General features: G+C 56.0%; 1 protein-coding gene across 1 annotated transcript in view; it reads right to left on the bottom strand.

Moving 5' to 3' along the window:
• CACNA1S (calcium voltage-gated channel subunit alpha1 S) overlaps nt 1–15,384 on the bottom strand; it is a 43,820-nt gene that overhangs the window by 11,724 nt on the left and 16,712 nt on the right. Inside the window, exons 9-29 of the mRNA XM_058855763.1 lie at nt 15,265–15,343; nt 14,426–14,586; nt 13,390–13,615; nt 12,626–12,833; nt 12,162–12,282; nt 11,618–11,732; nt 11,398–11,491; nt 10,585–10,654; nt 10,254–10,386; nt 9,844–9,973; nt 8,713–8,772; nt 8,028–8,134; nt 7,534–7,621; nt 7,201–7,308; nt 6,355–6,407; nt 5,948–6,094; nt 5,506–5,707; nt 4,036–4,194; nt 3,652–3,762; nt 3,100–3,183; nt 1,371–1,427 (exon numbers count right to left, since the gene is read on the bottom strand). Of these exons, the coding sequence (XP_058711746.1) occupies nt 1,371–1,427; nt 3,100–3,183; nt 3,652–3,762; nt 4,036–4,194; nt 5,506–5,707; nt 5,948–6,094; nt 6,355–6,407; nt 7,201–7,308; nt 7,534–7,621; nt 8,028–8,134; nt 8,713–8,772; nt 9,844–9,973; nt 10,254–10,386; nt 10,585–10,654; nt 11,398–11,491; nt 11,618–11,732; nt 12,162–12,282; nt 12,626–12,833; nt 13,390–13,615; nt 14,426–14,586; nt 15,265–15,343 (2,513 nt within the window). The remainder of the gene's footprint in view (nt 1–1,370; nt 1,428–3,099; nt 3,184–3,651; nt 3,763–4,035; nt 4,195–5,505; nt 5,708–5,947; nt 6,095–6,354; nt 6,408–7,200; nt 7,309–7,533; nt 7,622–8,027; nt 8,135–8,712; nt 8,773–9,843; nt 9,974–10,253; nt 10,387–10,584; nt 10,655–11,397; nt 11,492–11,617; nt 11,733–12,161; nt 12,283–12,625; nt 12,834–13,389; nt 13,616–14,425; nt 14,587–15,264; nt 15,344–15,384) is intronic.

The raw sequence follows: 15,384 nt of genomic DNA, 5'->3' as shown, positions 1-15,384 counted from the left end.
TGTGTTTGTAGGGTGAGGTGTAGGGTGGGCACCAGGCACAGGAAGGGTTAATGCCAGCTGTTTAAGCAGAGAAGGGCTGTTTGGAGAATGTTACAGAAGGACTTTAACCAAAGGAGGGACTGAAGAGAGGTCCAGTGACCCAGTGTCACTGTCATGCAGTGATGCCTACTCTCTGTGGGTGTCCCCCTTAAAGGGGGGTTTTAGGATCTGTCACTGAGTTCAGGGCAGAGTGGGCAGGCAGAAGGTGAGGCAAGAGGCACGGCTCCTGGCCTGAAAGGACTGGGTTTTGTCTGGAAGCACCTAACAGTGGTAGTTGGAGATGCTGGGGGCTTGGTCAGCTGTGCCCTTGGCACAGCCTCAGCCGCAGTCTCTGCCACCAGGAGCCAGGATCAGACCCTCCTGGCACTGCCTCCCTGAGCTCCATCACTGCTTGGGATGCTTTTCCCACTGCCCCCTTATCCTACCAGAGCTTTACTGCTGCCACTGGATCCCTCCCACTCCCATCCCCCAGGCCACTCACTCCCAGCTGCTTCAAGGCAACAAAATCCAGCTGTAAACACCCTCCCAGCAGCTCTGCTTTCCTCAGGGCTGCTCTTCTGAGTTCCCAGGGCTGCACTGAAAAACTCCATCTCCCCTCCCACCTCTTTCTTTTGCCTTTCACTCTCCCGGTGCCTCGTGCCCATGCAGTCATGAACAGGAACATCCCAGCAGCCCCAGTGCCCCCCATCCCTGCAGCGTCCTGTGCAGAGCAGCTTGCACTCTGCACTTCCCTGGAAGCCTGGAAGAGGCTCTGGCACTTGGTACCCTGCACTCAGCTCCCTCCACATTTTCAGAGCAACCCAGGACACCCCACTGCCACTGCACCCCCCTGGCACAGGGCTTGGCCCCGTCAGCCCCCAGGACATTGGGCTGCACCCAGGGGACACAGCCAGCTCTGGGGGGAGGAACAGGGCAGGGATCGCCCCTCTCTCCATCCTCTGGCTGTCAGAGGCTGCATCCCTTCAGGCCTTAGGCAGCCAGGGCAGGAGGAGCTTTCCAGCTTTCCTGCCCTACAGCTGGAAATGTGCTCCGATACTGGAAAGGTGCTCCGATACTGGAAATGTGCTCCGATACTGGAAAGGTGCTCCGATACGGCAGCTCCAGGAGATGCAATGGTGAAGGGCAGGGCTGGGCTTTCAGATGGGGCCAGGGTGGGAAGGGATGAGTGTGTGTGCTGCATCACCCCAAATTCCTGCCAGCGAGGGCAGAGTTTCTCCCCAGAGGGAGCAGCGGGGTCGGGAGAGGCTCGGTGCCATGCAGGGCAGGTGCAGGTGCTGGTCACAGGCTCGGGGGAGCGGCATGCATGGGGGACACACACAGATGGTATTTACAGTGCCGTCACAGCCTCCGCCCAGGCAGTACAATCCACCACTGGGGGCAAGAATGGTCTGTCGAGAGAACAAGAGAGTTAGAGAAGGGAGGCAGGGAGGACAGGGAGGGAGCGAGGGGTGGGGACACAGGAAGATAACGCAGACACAGGAGAAGAAGTAAGATGGAAATTGGGGAGAAGAGGCACAGGGAAGGGCAGGCAGAGCCCCACCATCCCTTAGGCTCAGGGATAAGAGGATGTGATTGTTGATAGGCAGAGGCGGCATCTGGGTGAGCAAGGAATCACAGGGACCTCGAAGGACTGACCCTCCTCTGTGCCACAGTACCTGGGTCAGTCCCTGCCAGCCCAGTCAGGCCACCAGGCTCCTCCTGGTGCCTGTGATGTGTCCTGGGCATCCCCACAGACCTTCAGCAAGGACAGCAGGATTTTGGTATGTGTGCCAAGTGGTCTCTTGCTCCAGAGGGACTGAAAACCACTGCCCAGTCCAGGGCCTTGAGCACCCCTTGAACTTCAGTTCTGGGAAACCAAGTCACAGGTGCACAGAGCCGGTGGCAAGGATGAGGAGGAGCTGATGACAGATGAAAGCTGTTGGCACTGGCATGAAATCTGGGAGCTCGTGAAGGCTGAGAAGCCCAGAGGCCAGAGGATGGCTGTACTGATGGGCAGGACTGTGCAGAGAGAGACACAGGGCTCTCAAAGGAGAGGAAGGTGGGTGGTTTTTGCTCTTCCCAAATCTGTGAGGCCTGGAATACCCTACAGACAAGAAGATGACTGCTCTCAAGGGTCTCTGAAAACCCCACCTTCTTGCACAGAGAGCATCTGAAGGTGAGCCAGCAGTGCAGGGGTGGCAGAGGCAGCAGCAGTGCCAGACCCAGCCCTGCAGTGCACCAGAGCTGGATTCCCTTTGAGGAGACACTGCCAAGTCACTGGAGAGGGTTAATCTATCATCTCCCCATTCCACAGCTGCCTCTGGAGCCACCAGCAGGGCTGCTGAAGGAAGCACACACCTCCCACAGCAGGGGGATGTATTCAGGGCCAGACACAGGTGTGGATGTCCCAGTGCCAGGGAAGGCAGGGGCATCTTCCCAGCACTGCTTTGAAAATGCTCCCAGCAGAGCACTCAGCAGACAGGCACTGCCTGAGGCACCAGCCCCAGAGCTTACACAGTGCAGAGCTCCTGCAGGGATGTCTGGAGTGCACACATACACCACCCGTGTGTGGATGTGTAGAGGGACACACACAGAGCAAATGTCTTGAAATCTGATGTGTCTGACCTGGGCCAGCAGGGAGCTGTGGGGACAGGGAGCTGTGGGAACCCTTCCACTCCCACCTGCACTGATCTGAGGCTGGATGTGTGGATGCTCGCCCAGGCATGCACAGGGGCAGTGGGGCAGGGGCTGGCACACAGCCTGCTGCCCATGGGCTACTCCAGAGTGACTGATTTCCACAGGACTCCAGTGCCCACAGATTCAGGGGAGCAGAGAGGAGGGGGCAGTGTAACGAGCTGGGCAGTTGGAGATGTTTAAATTGTGCTTTAATGCTCAAGGGGCCACAGCTGTGCTCTCCATGCACTCGTGCCATGTGCTGATTGTCCCTCAGAACCAAGCAGAGCAGGGAGAGAGGAGAGGCCACCGTCCCCCTGCAGAGCTGGATACCATCCCAGCACTCCTGCCTGGCCCCAGGGCAGCCTTGGTGGGGACAGCTCCGTGCCCAGGCCCCTGGACACTTACATCAATCTCGCTGAGGATGACATCGATGATGCTGCCAATCACTATCAGGAAGTCAAAGACATTCCAGGGGTCTCCAAAGTAGCCCTGTCAGGGAGGAACCAAAGAAAAGTGAATATGCAAGGGTGTAAGTCAAGGAGACAGAGGCTGGAGCCCAGAGGAAGGAGTACCAGAAGGTTCTTCAGTGACTCTGACCCTCAGAAGAAGGGATGGTGGTCAGAGCTTGCACCCCCTGCTCAGGTATTTGGCCCAGTCTTGTTATGGAGTGAAATGAGGAGGGTGGATCAGGATGGCTGGAGCTGACCCCACCATGACACTGAAGATGGGAATAAAGGCCCACTGGACTGGGTGGGATTTGGCTAGCAAGGACCCTGACAAGCAGTAGTCCCTCCAGAAACTCCAAGGTCCTGCACATGGGGGTCCCTAAGGGTCTTGCAAGGAGAAGTTCTCTGGAGCTGCAGGGCTAGGGGTGCTTGTACTCAAGAGATGCCCAGTGCAGGATAAATGGACCCCTGGCCTGGCCTGCCTTCTGTGCTGATCGTGCTCTTCTCTCACCTTGGCTTTAAAGGCCATGAGCTTGAGGACCATTTCCAGTGTGAAAAGGATGGTGAAGGCCACGTTGAGGATGTCTGAGATGTGGTTCATTTCTGCAGACTGGTTGTAATGCTGAGGATAAGGCAGAAGGAGCCGTTAGCTGATGGCAGATCCAGCCTCCATTGTGAGCTCAGAGATGTGTGCTGGATGCAGAGCCCCCTCCCGCAGGGAGATTTCCCCCCCTGCTGCAGCCCCTTCTCTGGGCTCCCCACATCCCACCAGTCCCATGTTTCCCCATCATACCATAAGCAAGTGCCCCCTACCCAGAGGCTCTGTTGGGGATCACAGGGCTGAGGCGGGCTGTGCACTCCCACAGGCACCCCTCCACCAGCCCTGTGCCCTCACCTGCATGCCCAGGCAGATGGTGTTCAGCAGGATCAGGAAGAACATGAGGTACTCGAAGTAGGAGGAGGTGACCACATACCAGATCTGGTACTGGTAGGGGTTCTTGGGGATGTAGCGGCGCAGCGGGCGAGCCTTCAGCGCGTACTGCACGCACTGGCGCTGGGGGAGGGAGGGAGGGAGGGAGGGAGGTGTGATCCCACTGCAGGGTGCACACCCAGCACCACAGCAACGCTGCACATCCCCACAGAGCCAAGCTGGAGCTCCCTTCTCTCCCAGCCCAGCCCCACGGGTTCAGTGCTCATGAAACTGCTGTGCTTCCTGCAAAAACAGCCCAGAGCACCCCCTGAGACAGGCTTTCAGAGCCATCTTCTGCCTCCAAAGATGGCCATGCTGCCCTTGGCCTGTCCCCTCCAGCTCAGAGCCTGCCTGCTTGTGCCAGCATTTCCCCAGGCTGTCTCAGGACCAGCTTAGAGCACCCTGGAGACACCACATGAACCACTGAGATGGCTGCACCAGCCTGTCCCTCCCCAGCAGCCCAGGGCCATCTCTGCTGGGTTTCTGTGCTCTTCACATCACCCTGGCACCCCCAGCTCAAGCTGTCCATGCTGCCTCAGAGCATGGCAGCACTCTGGGGCCAGCAGCTGCCCATGCCCATGCCCATGCCCATTTCCTCTCCAGTGCATCCCACATCCTCTGCCAATGCCTCTGCTGCTTTCAGCCTTGCTGTCCCCAACCAGAATGACAGCCTGACAGCATCTCAGAAGGGCTGGCAGCAGAAAGTACCTCTGGAGATGGTCTAGTCACAGTTTCCTGCCCAAAGCAGGGCCAACTGGAGCATGCTGCCCAGGACAGTTGGCTTTTGAATAGCTCCAAAGATGAAGGTTTCACAGCCTCTCTGGGCAACCTGTTCTACTGCTTGGCCACCATCACCATTAAAAAAGGGCTTTTTTAATGTTTAAATGGAATTTCTTGTTTCCCTCAGTTGGTGTCCATTGCATTTTTTCCTGTCACAGGGCACAGCAAAGAGCCTGGCTCAATCTCCTCTATGCCTTCCCATCAGTGTTTATACCCATAGGTCAGATTCCTACAAGTCCCCTCAGCACCAGACTCGACTCCCAGACCCTCCTTAGATGCTCCAGACCCTCCATCATCTTGGTGGTCCTTTGCTGGACTCACTCCACTACACCCATGTTGCTTTAGTACTGGGGAGCCCAGAACTGGGCACAACCCCCTGCTCCAGCTCACTCTGGGCACCCTACCTGTCCAGGGAGGCCCATTCACTGTTTCTGGTCCCCTCTGTCTTTCTTCAGGCTTCTTTTGTACTAGACATGGGTCCAGCCAGCCCTGACCCAGCAGCAAACAGACCTGGGGCAGGTTCAACTCATCGCACTCAGCAGTGTCACCACAAAGAAGGGCTGATCCAAATCAGGCAGCCCCAGCAGTGCCAGATCCAGATTCTTGTCCCATTACCTGATTCTTGTCCAGCTCACAGTTCTTGTACTCATTCTCCCCTTGCTCCTGGAAGGTGACGATGACAAAGCCCACAAAGATGTTCATCATGAAGAAGGCAATGAGGATGATGTAGATGATGAAGAACATTGCAATCTCCACCCGGTAGTTGTAGATAGGGCCTGCATCCTCAGCATTGGTGTCAATGGCCATGTACAGCAGCCTACAGGAGGGAAATCGAGGCAACAGAAATCCTAAATGGGTGGGAAAGACCATGTCTCCTCTTGAAGGTTACAGAGAGCTTTCAGGACATCCAGCAATGGTGGGACAGGGCTGCTTGGGTAACAGCCACTGCCAGGGTCACTGGTCCTGCTTCTCAACCTGCATAGCTCTTCTTTCTTTACCCTGGCCAAGGCCCATGGCAGTGCCCTGCTCCCAGCACAGATCTCTCACAGGGACTCACTCTGGCCAGCCCTCGAAGGTGGAGACCGTGAAGAGGGACATCATGGCTGAGAAGACGTTGTTGAAGTGGAAGTCGCTGTGCACCCAGACACGTTTCTGGACCTCAATCTGCGTGGGGTCCGCGTCCACATAGTTGATGAACTGACCCCTGCAGCAGAGGGGACACAGAGCTCAGGGCCCCTTCAGCCCAGGCTGCAGCACTGGCCTGGGCCTCCTTGGTCCCTGGGAGGGGAGGACAGCCCTGTGCTTGTTCCTGATTGACCCCAGGGAGAGGGAGAACAGGACAACACCTCAGATCCACTTTCTGGATGCAACATTCCCACACAGGAACACAAGCATTCCCCACCACATCCCCCCCAGCTCCCATCCCTGGCCACTGCCCACCCAGGAGCTGCAGAGAGCTCTTACCTGCACTCCTTCTCTGTCAGCTTGGATGGGTCTGTGCAGCTGTAGAACTTGCCCTGCATTCAACAGAGACCAGAAGTGTCCATGGTATTGTTTTCACTTTAGAAGCCCTAAAGTTTTGACATTTTCCCAGCCCTCAGTCACTCCCCCCATCACCACCTCCATGCAGACTCTGGCCCTGGCCACCATCTCTGGCCTCCCCACTGTGCCTGCCAACACAGCCCAGCTCACAAGGCGTTTCCAGAGCCATGGCACACCTGGGGTCAATCCCAGGCTGAAATCAGGAACCACTGCCTGGTGATGGGAGCAAACCTTCCACAGCCCTGAGCTGAGGCCTACCTAGCTCACCCTAGCTGGGAGGCAACTATTTGGAAAATAGGGAAGAAAAGAAGTAACCAGAGAATTAACTAAAAGCTAAGGTATGCTGACAGGTCTGCTCAGTCTGCTGGGTGTCCTGAAAGCTCCTCCCACATCAGCTCAGAATTTAAACTCAGTTATCAGAACAAAACTGAGCTCAGCCAGGGCCAGCTCTGCCTTAGAGCAGGAGCAGTGCTGTGAGAAAGGAAACCCTTCAGAAAGCACAGAGGAAATCAGTCAGAAGTGCTGCTGCCTTACAGAGAGGAAACTGAGGCATGAAGGGAGGTGATTCACCTCCTTTAGAGGTGCTCTCTGGACCTGACAGCACCCTGGGTGCTTCCTGCCCTCCTCTCACTGCAGGCTCTTCTGTGGGTCCCCTCGCAGAGCACAGCCTGTGCTGACCCAGCACTGGCAGGCACCAAGGTGATGCCCAGGTGAGTCTGGACGGGATGTGCTCGAGGAGGCCCCTCCTGCCCACCTGACACCGCTCACCTTGAAGAGCTGGACTCCAATGCAGGCAAACATGAACTGCAGCAATGTCGTGACCACCACGATGTTCCCAATAGTCTTGATGGCCACAAACACGCACTGGACCACGTGCTGCAGAGGTGAAGGACAGTGCAGATGTGACCACAGCTGGGGCAAGCACCTGCTCTGCATCCCACCCCTCCCTCTCCAGGAAGAGTGGGAGCCTGCAGAGAGCAGAGGGATTGGGCAGACCCACAGACAGGTAGTGGGAACTGGGGACAGGGCACCATGCCTGCCACACAACCTCCTGGTAGGACTGCCAGGGAAGGAGGTCCCCTTGTCCCAGCTCCCACTTACCTTCAGCCCCTTCGCCCTGTTAATGGCCCGCAGAGGCCTCAGCACCCTCAGCACCCGCAGGATCTTCACCACAGAGATGGTACTGGACCTGGGCAGGAGGGCACAGCTGAGGTGGGGCCACTTCCCTGCCCAGGCAAGGCTGGCACAACCCCACCAAGCAGCCAAGGAGGGCAGGCTGGGGCCAGCTGTGAGGGACAAGGGGTGGCAGAGACATGAAGGTGTCACCAGCCATGACCCCACATCAGGCCAAGTGACACTGGAGAAAGCAAATCCAAACTGAATTTCTACCCACAGATGTTTGACACTCGAGGAGTGTCCTTTGCCCTCCTTGACCACTTTGTGGGCCTGTGTCCCATGTCCATGTCCCCTAAATATGACATAACAGACACATGGGCAGCCTTTGGCCTGGCTGCTCCTTCTCCACCCACCATCCCCAGCTGCCCCAGCAGCCTGAACAGCCGAGTGCCCACCCTGTGGCACATGGAGGTGCTTACTCAAATCCCATGGAGATGAGGGAGACAGCGACCACCAGTAAGTCAAGGATATTGAAGGAGTTCCTGCAGAAGGAGCCTTTGTGCAGGAAAGCACCGTAGGTTGTCATCTGGGGAGCAGAAGGAGTTAGGAAAGAGACTGGGCAGGGCTCAGGGCATGGTTCCTCCACGGGGGAAAGGTGGACAAGGCACAAGGGACTTCTCCCAGCTCCATGGCCTGGGGACCCTGTCCTGCTCAGACCTCTGCAGCCAGGCAGGAAGCTGATTTCAGGTGGAAATCCTCGGTGTAACACTGGCTGGACACAAAACTCTCCCAGTCAGTCAGCAAATTAAAGAAGAGAATAGTAAAGACTCTTGGAGTGGAACAACATGTGGCAGTGGCTTGGACTGTGACTTCTGCCCACAGATTTTCACTGCTTTCTCTTTCTTAATGGCACATCAGAATAAAAATGCTGGTGCCATGGTTGATGTCTCCCCATGTCACAGCACAGCTGACTTAGCTGCCTGACCTCACTGGAGAGGACACATAGCCTCTGGGACAGGTCACACAGCACCCAGACTGCATGAATGGACTCTCCAGGAGGATCAGCTGGAAGTTTCTCCTCACTGAGACCTTCAGGAGCATCCATGGCCACAAAAGTCTAGACCTATCTGCTAGGCCATGCTCATGGCAGGACCATGGACTCACCTTCAGGACGATTTCAACTGTGAAGACAGAGGTGAAACCGATGTCAAAGTATCCAAGGATCTGGGGACAGAGACACCAGTACTGGATGAGACTTGGGTGACATGGGAAACGCTTCAGTGTGTTCAAACATCCTGAAGATGTCCACTCTGTGGACTGGGGAGGCCATCTAGCTCAACAGTCTCTAAACCTGACCCAACCAAACCAAACCCAACCCAACCAAACCAAACACAACCAAACCAAACCAAACACAACCAAACATAACCAAACCAAACGCAACCCAACCCAAACCAAATCAAACACAACCAAACACAACCAAACCAAACCAAACCCAACCCAACCAAACCAAACACAACCAAACCAAACCAAACACAACCAAACTAAATCAAACACAACCAAACACAACCAAACCAAACGCAACCCAACCCAAACCAAATCAAACCAAACCAAACACAACCAAACCAAACCAAACACAACCAAACACAACCAAACACAACCAAACACAACCAAACCAAACACAACCCAACCAAAGCAAACCAAATCAAACCAAACCAAGATGACTCCTGAACTTTCCCCAGCTTAACTGATTGTCTCCAGTGCATGTTCCAACCTGCAGCTGGGACAAAGCTCTCACTTTCCAGGCAGCTTCCACCTGATTCACCTGAAAGCGTGTGATCCCCAAAAACGCCAAGTGCCCTGGGAAGCTGTCTGATGTGAGATCCCCCAGTCCCTGGCACCTTGCAGGACAGGAGCTGTGGCTCCCATGGCTGCATGCCAGCAGCATTTGAGGACACTACACATGCCAGAGGTCCAGTTTGCTGCCTCATAGGATGTCTCTTTCCCCAATAACCCACCACAGTTTCAAACCAAAATAATCTTGCACACCCTGTCAGGTGGATCTTTTCACCCAGAAGTAAATGGAGATATGGAGCAGTAAAACCTTGTCCCAGTGCTGCACCCTGAATGGAAAGCACATCCAGCTTCTCCTGCCAGAGTGCACTGCCCTCCCAGAGGCAGGGTTGGAATCCCAGCCTAGGAAAAGCATCTGGCAAGTAAATCCCTGCTTACTGGGGAGCTGGGAGTCTCCATGAGGTCTCCCCCACCCTTCCCAAACCTCTCCATCTCTGTGGGCACCTGGTTGCGGAAGGACTCGGCGCGGATGGGGTCCTCAGCTGCCAGAGCAATGCTGCTGAGCAGGATGAAGAGCAGGATGAAGTTGGTGAACCAGGTGGCATTAACAGTTCTGTGGCACAGGACCCGAAACCTGCCAGGGACAGAAATGCTATGGGATGCTGCAAGGGGCCAGAGGGGCAAGGTCATGGCAGCCTGGCAGAGGGTTATGGCTAAACCCTGAGGACAGGAAGGCCCAAGGCATGGAAGGATATCTGTACCAGTCCTTCCACACAGAAGGCTTTTCCCCATGAGCCAGTTCCCTTCAGAACTGGTTCTCATGCACAAACAGGACCCTGCTGTGAACAGCTGGTGCCAGAGGCACCTGGGCCAAGCCTGAGCCCTACAGGGCAGGGAGAAGGGGCAGTGCCTACTTGTTGGTTGGGCTGAAGATGAAGAACGAGCTGGCTTCAGGCATGGGCACAGCTTTCTCCTTCAGCTGTAGCTCTGCAAGAGGACGTGGCCGAGGACTCAGGGGGATCTCAGGCTCATCTTCCTCATCATCACCTGCAGGGTGACCATGAGAAGGGAAAAGAAAAGAATCATCCAGAGAGGGAATACGACCTTATGGACAATCTTCCAATCCCATCATCCTGATTTGTCATGCAAGCCAGAAGCACCTCAGTACCCCAAGGCTGGTGAAAGTTCACTGCATCCTTTGCTCTCTCCTCAGCCTCCCTGCTGCCCTGCCAGGACAAGCCTTACCTGGGAAGTCTGCAGAAGGGTAGGGGTCTTTGATCTCATTGACATTGGATTCAAATTCGTCCACTTTCAACTGAAACAAGGGAGAGACAGAAAGGAGGATGTGCAGCTGCATGTGCCAGTTGGCCAGACTCTCTCATCCTGGAAGCCATGTGGGACAAGCAGCATCTCTGCATTTGGCCCATACAGCACCAGGCACATGGAGTGCTGGCCCAGGCTGGAACCTGGTGAGGGGATTCTGCAATTGAAGCAAAGAGGGTGGGAAGTAGGAGTGTGTGCTGGGCAAGAGCCTGGAGCTCTTGAAAATATGAAAATATGCCAGAGGGGGAAAAAGATAGGGAGCAGCTCCTGTGTGAGTTTCCAAGGGCACTCTGGAAAGTGGCTAGGAAAGTAGCTGCTGGCCAGATGTTTGTCAGAGGCAGCTCAGCACAGTCAGCACAGCTGAACAGAGGGGTTTGCATACAGTGGGTGCTGGTGTGGACATAAGGCAGATCTGGGGTGCTGCTGACTGGCTTTGCTCCACTCCACACTGGTGTGCACCAGACCATCTCAGCCACTGAGGACTGGTTGTGGCCAAAGAAATGCACTGGAGAAAAAGGATCCCCAGCAATGGAGCTGTTTCACCAGGCAACAGGTGACAGCTCCTGCCTGGCCCCACAAAGCCCCCATCACCAGTGGATGCTACAGCGAGGAGTGACTCTGGTCAAGAGGCCGAACCCAGGCTAGCTCCAAGTCTTTGTCTATCCTGGCTGGTGGGACAAGGAGCCAGGCCCCCCCCCCAGGAGCTCTCCAAGGCTCACCTCCACCAGAACTGACCTTGGCTGTTGTGGGAATCCCTTCTCCCTTTGCTTTCTGCTCCAGTTTCTTTGCCAGCATCTGCTTCTCCTCTTCAGACTTCTCTGGGTAACCTCTAAGCAGAGAGGAGGGCAGAGCAGGAACTGAAGTCTGGGCAGGGGCCATGGGAAAGGTGATTCCATCTCCTCACACCCAAACACCTCCTTTGGGAGCTGCCATGGGCAGGGATGGCAGTGCTCACCTGGACATCTTCCGCCGTTTGCGCTCCTCTGCTTTGGCCTTCTGGGCTAGCGTCAGGCTCTCGGCCTCAGCCAGGTTATCGACTGCAATGGCCAGGAAAACATTGAGGAGGATATCTGGAAGAGCAGTGCTAAGGACATGGACTTCGTTGCTGTCTGGAGGATGTGGCCAGAGCCATCCATGGTCTCCAGGGTGCCCTTGGAAACCTCCCTGGAGCTTATCCCCTGTGATAACCCTGGCTGGTGATTCCTAACCAGCATCCATCCCTTGTGAGCACTGAGCTCTGAGCTGGCTGCCTTCTCTGGCTGAATCTCTGCCTGCCAGACCTGCTCCAGATGTGCTTTCCCCAGTCCCCAGCCTTCAGCCACCACCAGTGCAAGCCCTGAAGCCCATGGTTTATTCCACTGCCCTTCAGAACTGAAAAGCCAAATGCAAGCACTGAAACACTGAGGAAAGCCCCTGCTTCCCCCTCCCCAGTCCTCTGCAGTCCATGCTATGGGGCTGGGTGCAGGGGGCCTGGGCCTGGCTTTGCAGGCAGAGGATACAGTTCCCACAGACAAAGAGGATGATGAAGTAGATGCAGACCAGCATGCCAGGAAAGGACGGGCCCCCGTAGGCCATGATCCCATCATACATGATTGAATTCCAGTCCTCTCCAGTCAGGATCTGGGAGCAGAGCAGTAGTAAACTTAAGTAGTAGTAAACTTAAGTAGTAAACTTAAGAGACTTAAGAGACTTAAGAGACTTAAGAGCATCCACAGCAGAGCATAACAGAACAGACTGATCCTACCCTTGGCTCCAGCCCCATGGTCAAATCCTCCTTTCTGCTCAGCCACTGAACCACTGCTCGTGACTCCAGCTGCATTTCCCTGTTCCTGTCTCAAAGCCACATCACCCCCACAGACCCACATCCCCTTGAGACCTAACCCCTGCCTGGAGACCCACAGCCAAGGTGAGGCCCCCAGCCCCCTCCCTCCAGCCCCCCACTGCCCTTCCCACAGCCCCAGACCTGGAAGACACTGATGAGGGCCTGGGGAAAGTTGTCAAATGTGCTGCGCCGCACTTTCATGTCCTCGAAATCAAACTTGCCCCCAAAGAGCTGCATGCCCAGCAGGGCAAAAACTATGATGAAGAGGAAGAGGAGGAGGAGCAGAGAGGCAATGGAGCGGACTGAGTTGAGCAGAGAGGCCACCAGGTTGCTCAAAGATGTCCAGTACCTGGGAAAAGGAGAGACAGAGGCATGTGGGAGGTGAAAGAGTGGGGAAGGCTGTGGTCAGGACCAGGCAGGCACAGGGAAGCTAGCCAAACAGACCGAGGTGGTGTGCCAGCAGCCCAGAAAGGGGGAGTCTGGACCCAGGCTGGGCTCTGGAACTGCTCCAGGCAGACTCCAGGAGGAAGAAATGAAGCTGCAATCATGGTGTGACAAGCAAGATAACACTGCTGCCTGCACAGAGCACCAGCAAGCAGGATGGGGAAGAGGGGTGAACACACAGTGGGTTGGGCCCACAAGGAAGAGCTAGGAATCCTGGCCCACAGCAGCCCAAACATCCAGAACCTAGAGCTAGAGTGGGGCCTCAGCTCTGTCCCACTCTCCACTCCCAGCCAAACCATGTCCTGGACACAAACCCCCAGCTTGGCCTTGTTCCTCCACCCAGCAGCTCCCAGCTCTGTTCACGCTGTAGCCTCCCCTGGGACAGGGCCAGTGATGTCCCAGAGCTGTGAGTGATGCCCGGGCACCACGAGCTGCCAGCACCCACAAGCTCCCTGCCCCACCTGGTGATCTTGAAGATGCGGAGGAGCCGGATGCAGCGCAGCACGGAGATGCCCAGAGGGGACAAGGTGCCCAGCTCCACCAGGATGGTCTCCAGGATCCCTGAACACACCACGAAGCAGTCGAAGCGGTTGAAGAGCGACATGAAGTACTGGCGCAGCCCCAGCGCGTACATCTTCAGCAGCATCTCGGCCACAAAGAGGGCAAGCAGCAGCCGGTTGGCATTGTCTGGGGTGGGAGATCCAGCCTGTCAGAGCAGGGACCTCAGCCCCAGCATGGCTGGCCAGCCAGGGGAGGAGGGCAGTGCTGCTCACCCTCCTCTGGCCCACCAAGCTGTTTTTTGGGGGCCACACAGGGGAGGAAGATGAGAGGGTGACATGCAGCTGCATGCTTGTGTGTGTGAGCACACACCTGTACAGTGCTGAGTCCATGCAGGGTGGGAACGTGGGGCTGAGCTCTGTGTGTGCACACCTGTGCTCTGTGCGTGCACACCTGTGCTCTGTGTGCCTCTGGGTGTGCATTCTGTGTGTGTGTGTGTGTGTGTGTGTGTGCACACCTGTGCTCTGTGTGTGCACACCTGTGCTCTGTGTGCCTCTGGGTGTGAATTCTGTGTGTGTGCACACCTGTGCTCCATGCACCTCTGGGTATGTGTGTGTGTTGTGTGTGTGTGCAGTCAGTGGGGTTGCATGCACAAATGCGTGTGACTGCACAGCTGGAGTGTGTGCCAGGTGTGCACAGGTGCCAGTGGACGCACTGTGTGTGTCCCTAAGGGTGCAGAGGCTGTGCTGGTCAGTGTGAGCTGTGTGACAAGGACCATGCACACACACCGAGTGCAGGCTCTGTGTGTGCCTAGGAGCCTCTGTGCTGTGTCAGTGTGAGCTGTGTGACAAGGACCATGCACACACACCGAGTGCAGGCTCTGTGTGTGCCTAGGAGCCTCTGTGCCGTGTCAGTGTGGCTGTGCACTCACAGCAGGAGCTCACACAGGGCTCTGGGGCAGCACGGTGTCCTGGACCCTCTCTTAGGCTGGTTGCTCACCTTGCACCCGTGTCAGCCATTCTGGCTGGAAGTGGTGCTCAGAGGCGATGGAGAGGGTGTTCAGTGCCACCATCAGGATGACAAGCCAGTAGAAGAACTTGGACTTCACCACATCCCTGCACTTCCTACGAAACATTCGGTTCCAACGCCTCCACTGACGGCTGGAGAGACGGCAAAGGATCAGCAGAGCTGGCCATGAGGCCAGACCCAGCTCCTTGGGCTGTGCCTGCAGGGCAAAGCCACCCCTGCTCCCTCCCTGAAAGGGGATGAGGACCATAACCTGCCCCTGGAACTCGCTGCATTCACTCAGGCACTGCAGTGCATTCACCCTCCTGGCTTAATTTTGGCCTCCAGCACCTCTCATAGGGGAAAACATTGAGGAGGATATCTGGAAGAGCAGTGCTAAGGACATGGACTTGGTTGCTGTCTGGAGGATGTGGCCAGAGCCATCCATGGTCTCCAGGGTGCCCTTGGAAACCTCCCTGGAGCTTATCCCTTGTGATAACCCTGGCTGGTGATTCCTAACCAGCATCCATCCCTTGTGAGCACTGAGCTCTGGCTAGCTCCTAAATTACCTGCCACGCTGCACAGGCTGTGGGAGGATGCTTAGAGCCTGGTCCCACAGCAAAGACATTGTTCACCTTGAAGAGCTTTCTGCCAGTACCACAGCCAAATTCCCTGTTTGCTGCCCTAATGTTTGCATCTTCCCCCAAGCACCAGTCCCTGTCTCTCTGCCAGAAACTGGGGGCTGACCAGGAAAGCCTGGCCCAGTTGGGCCAGCAAGTGAGAGCCAGTGGAAGCCCACGAGTGAGCAGATGGTTCAGTCAGAGCATACTTACAAGAAGAGAATCCACTTGTTCATACCCTCAATTTCATACAAGCTCTCAGTCTCTGACCCTCCTTCATCCGATGGCATACCTAGAGGGAATGACATTACAGGCTTTTCTTGGAGCCCTTGG

This window comes from Poecile atricapillus, chromosome 23, assembly GCF_030490865.1.
Source record: "Poecile atricapillus isolate bPoeAtr1 chromosome 23, bPoeAtr1.hap1, whole genome shotgun sequence".
NCBI classification, from domain to species: Eukaryota; Metazoa; Chordata; class Aves; order Passeriformes; family Paridae; genus Poecile; species Poecile atricapillus.
This window is presented reverse-complemented; position numbering and strand designations above follow the sequence as displayed.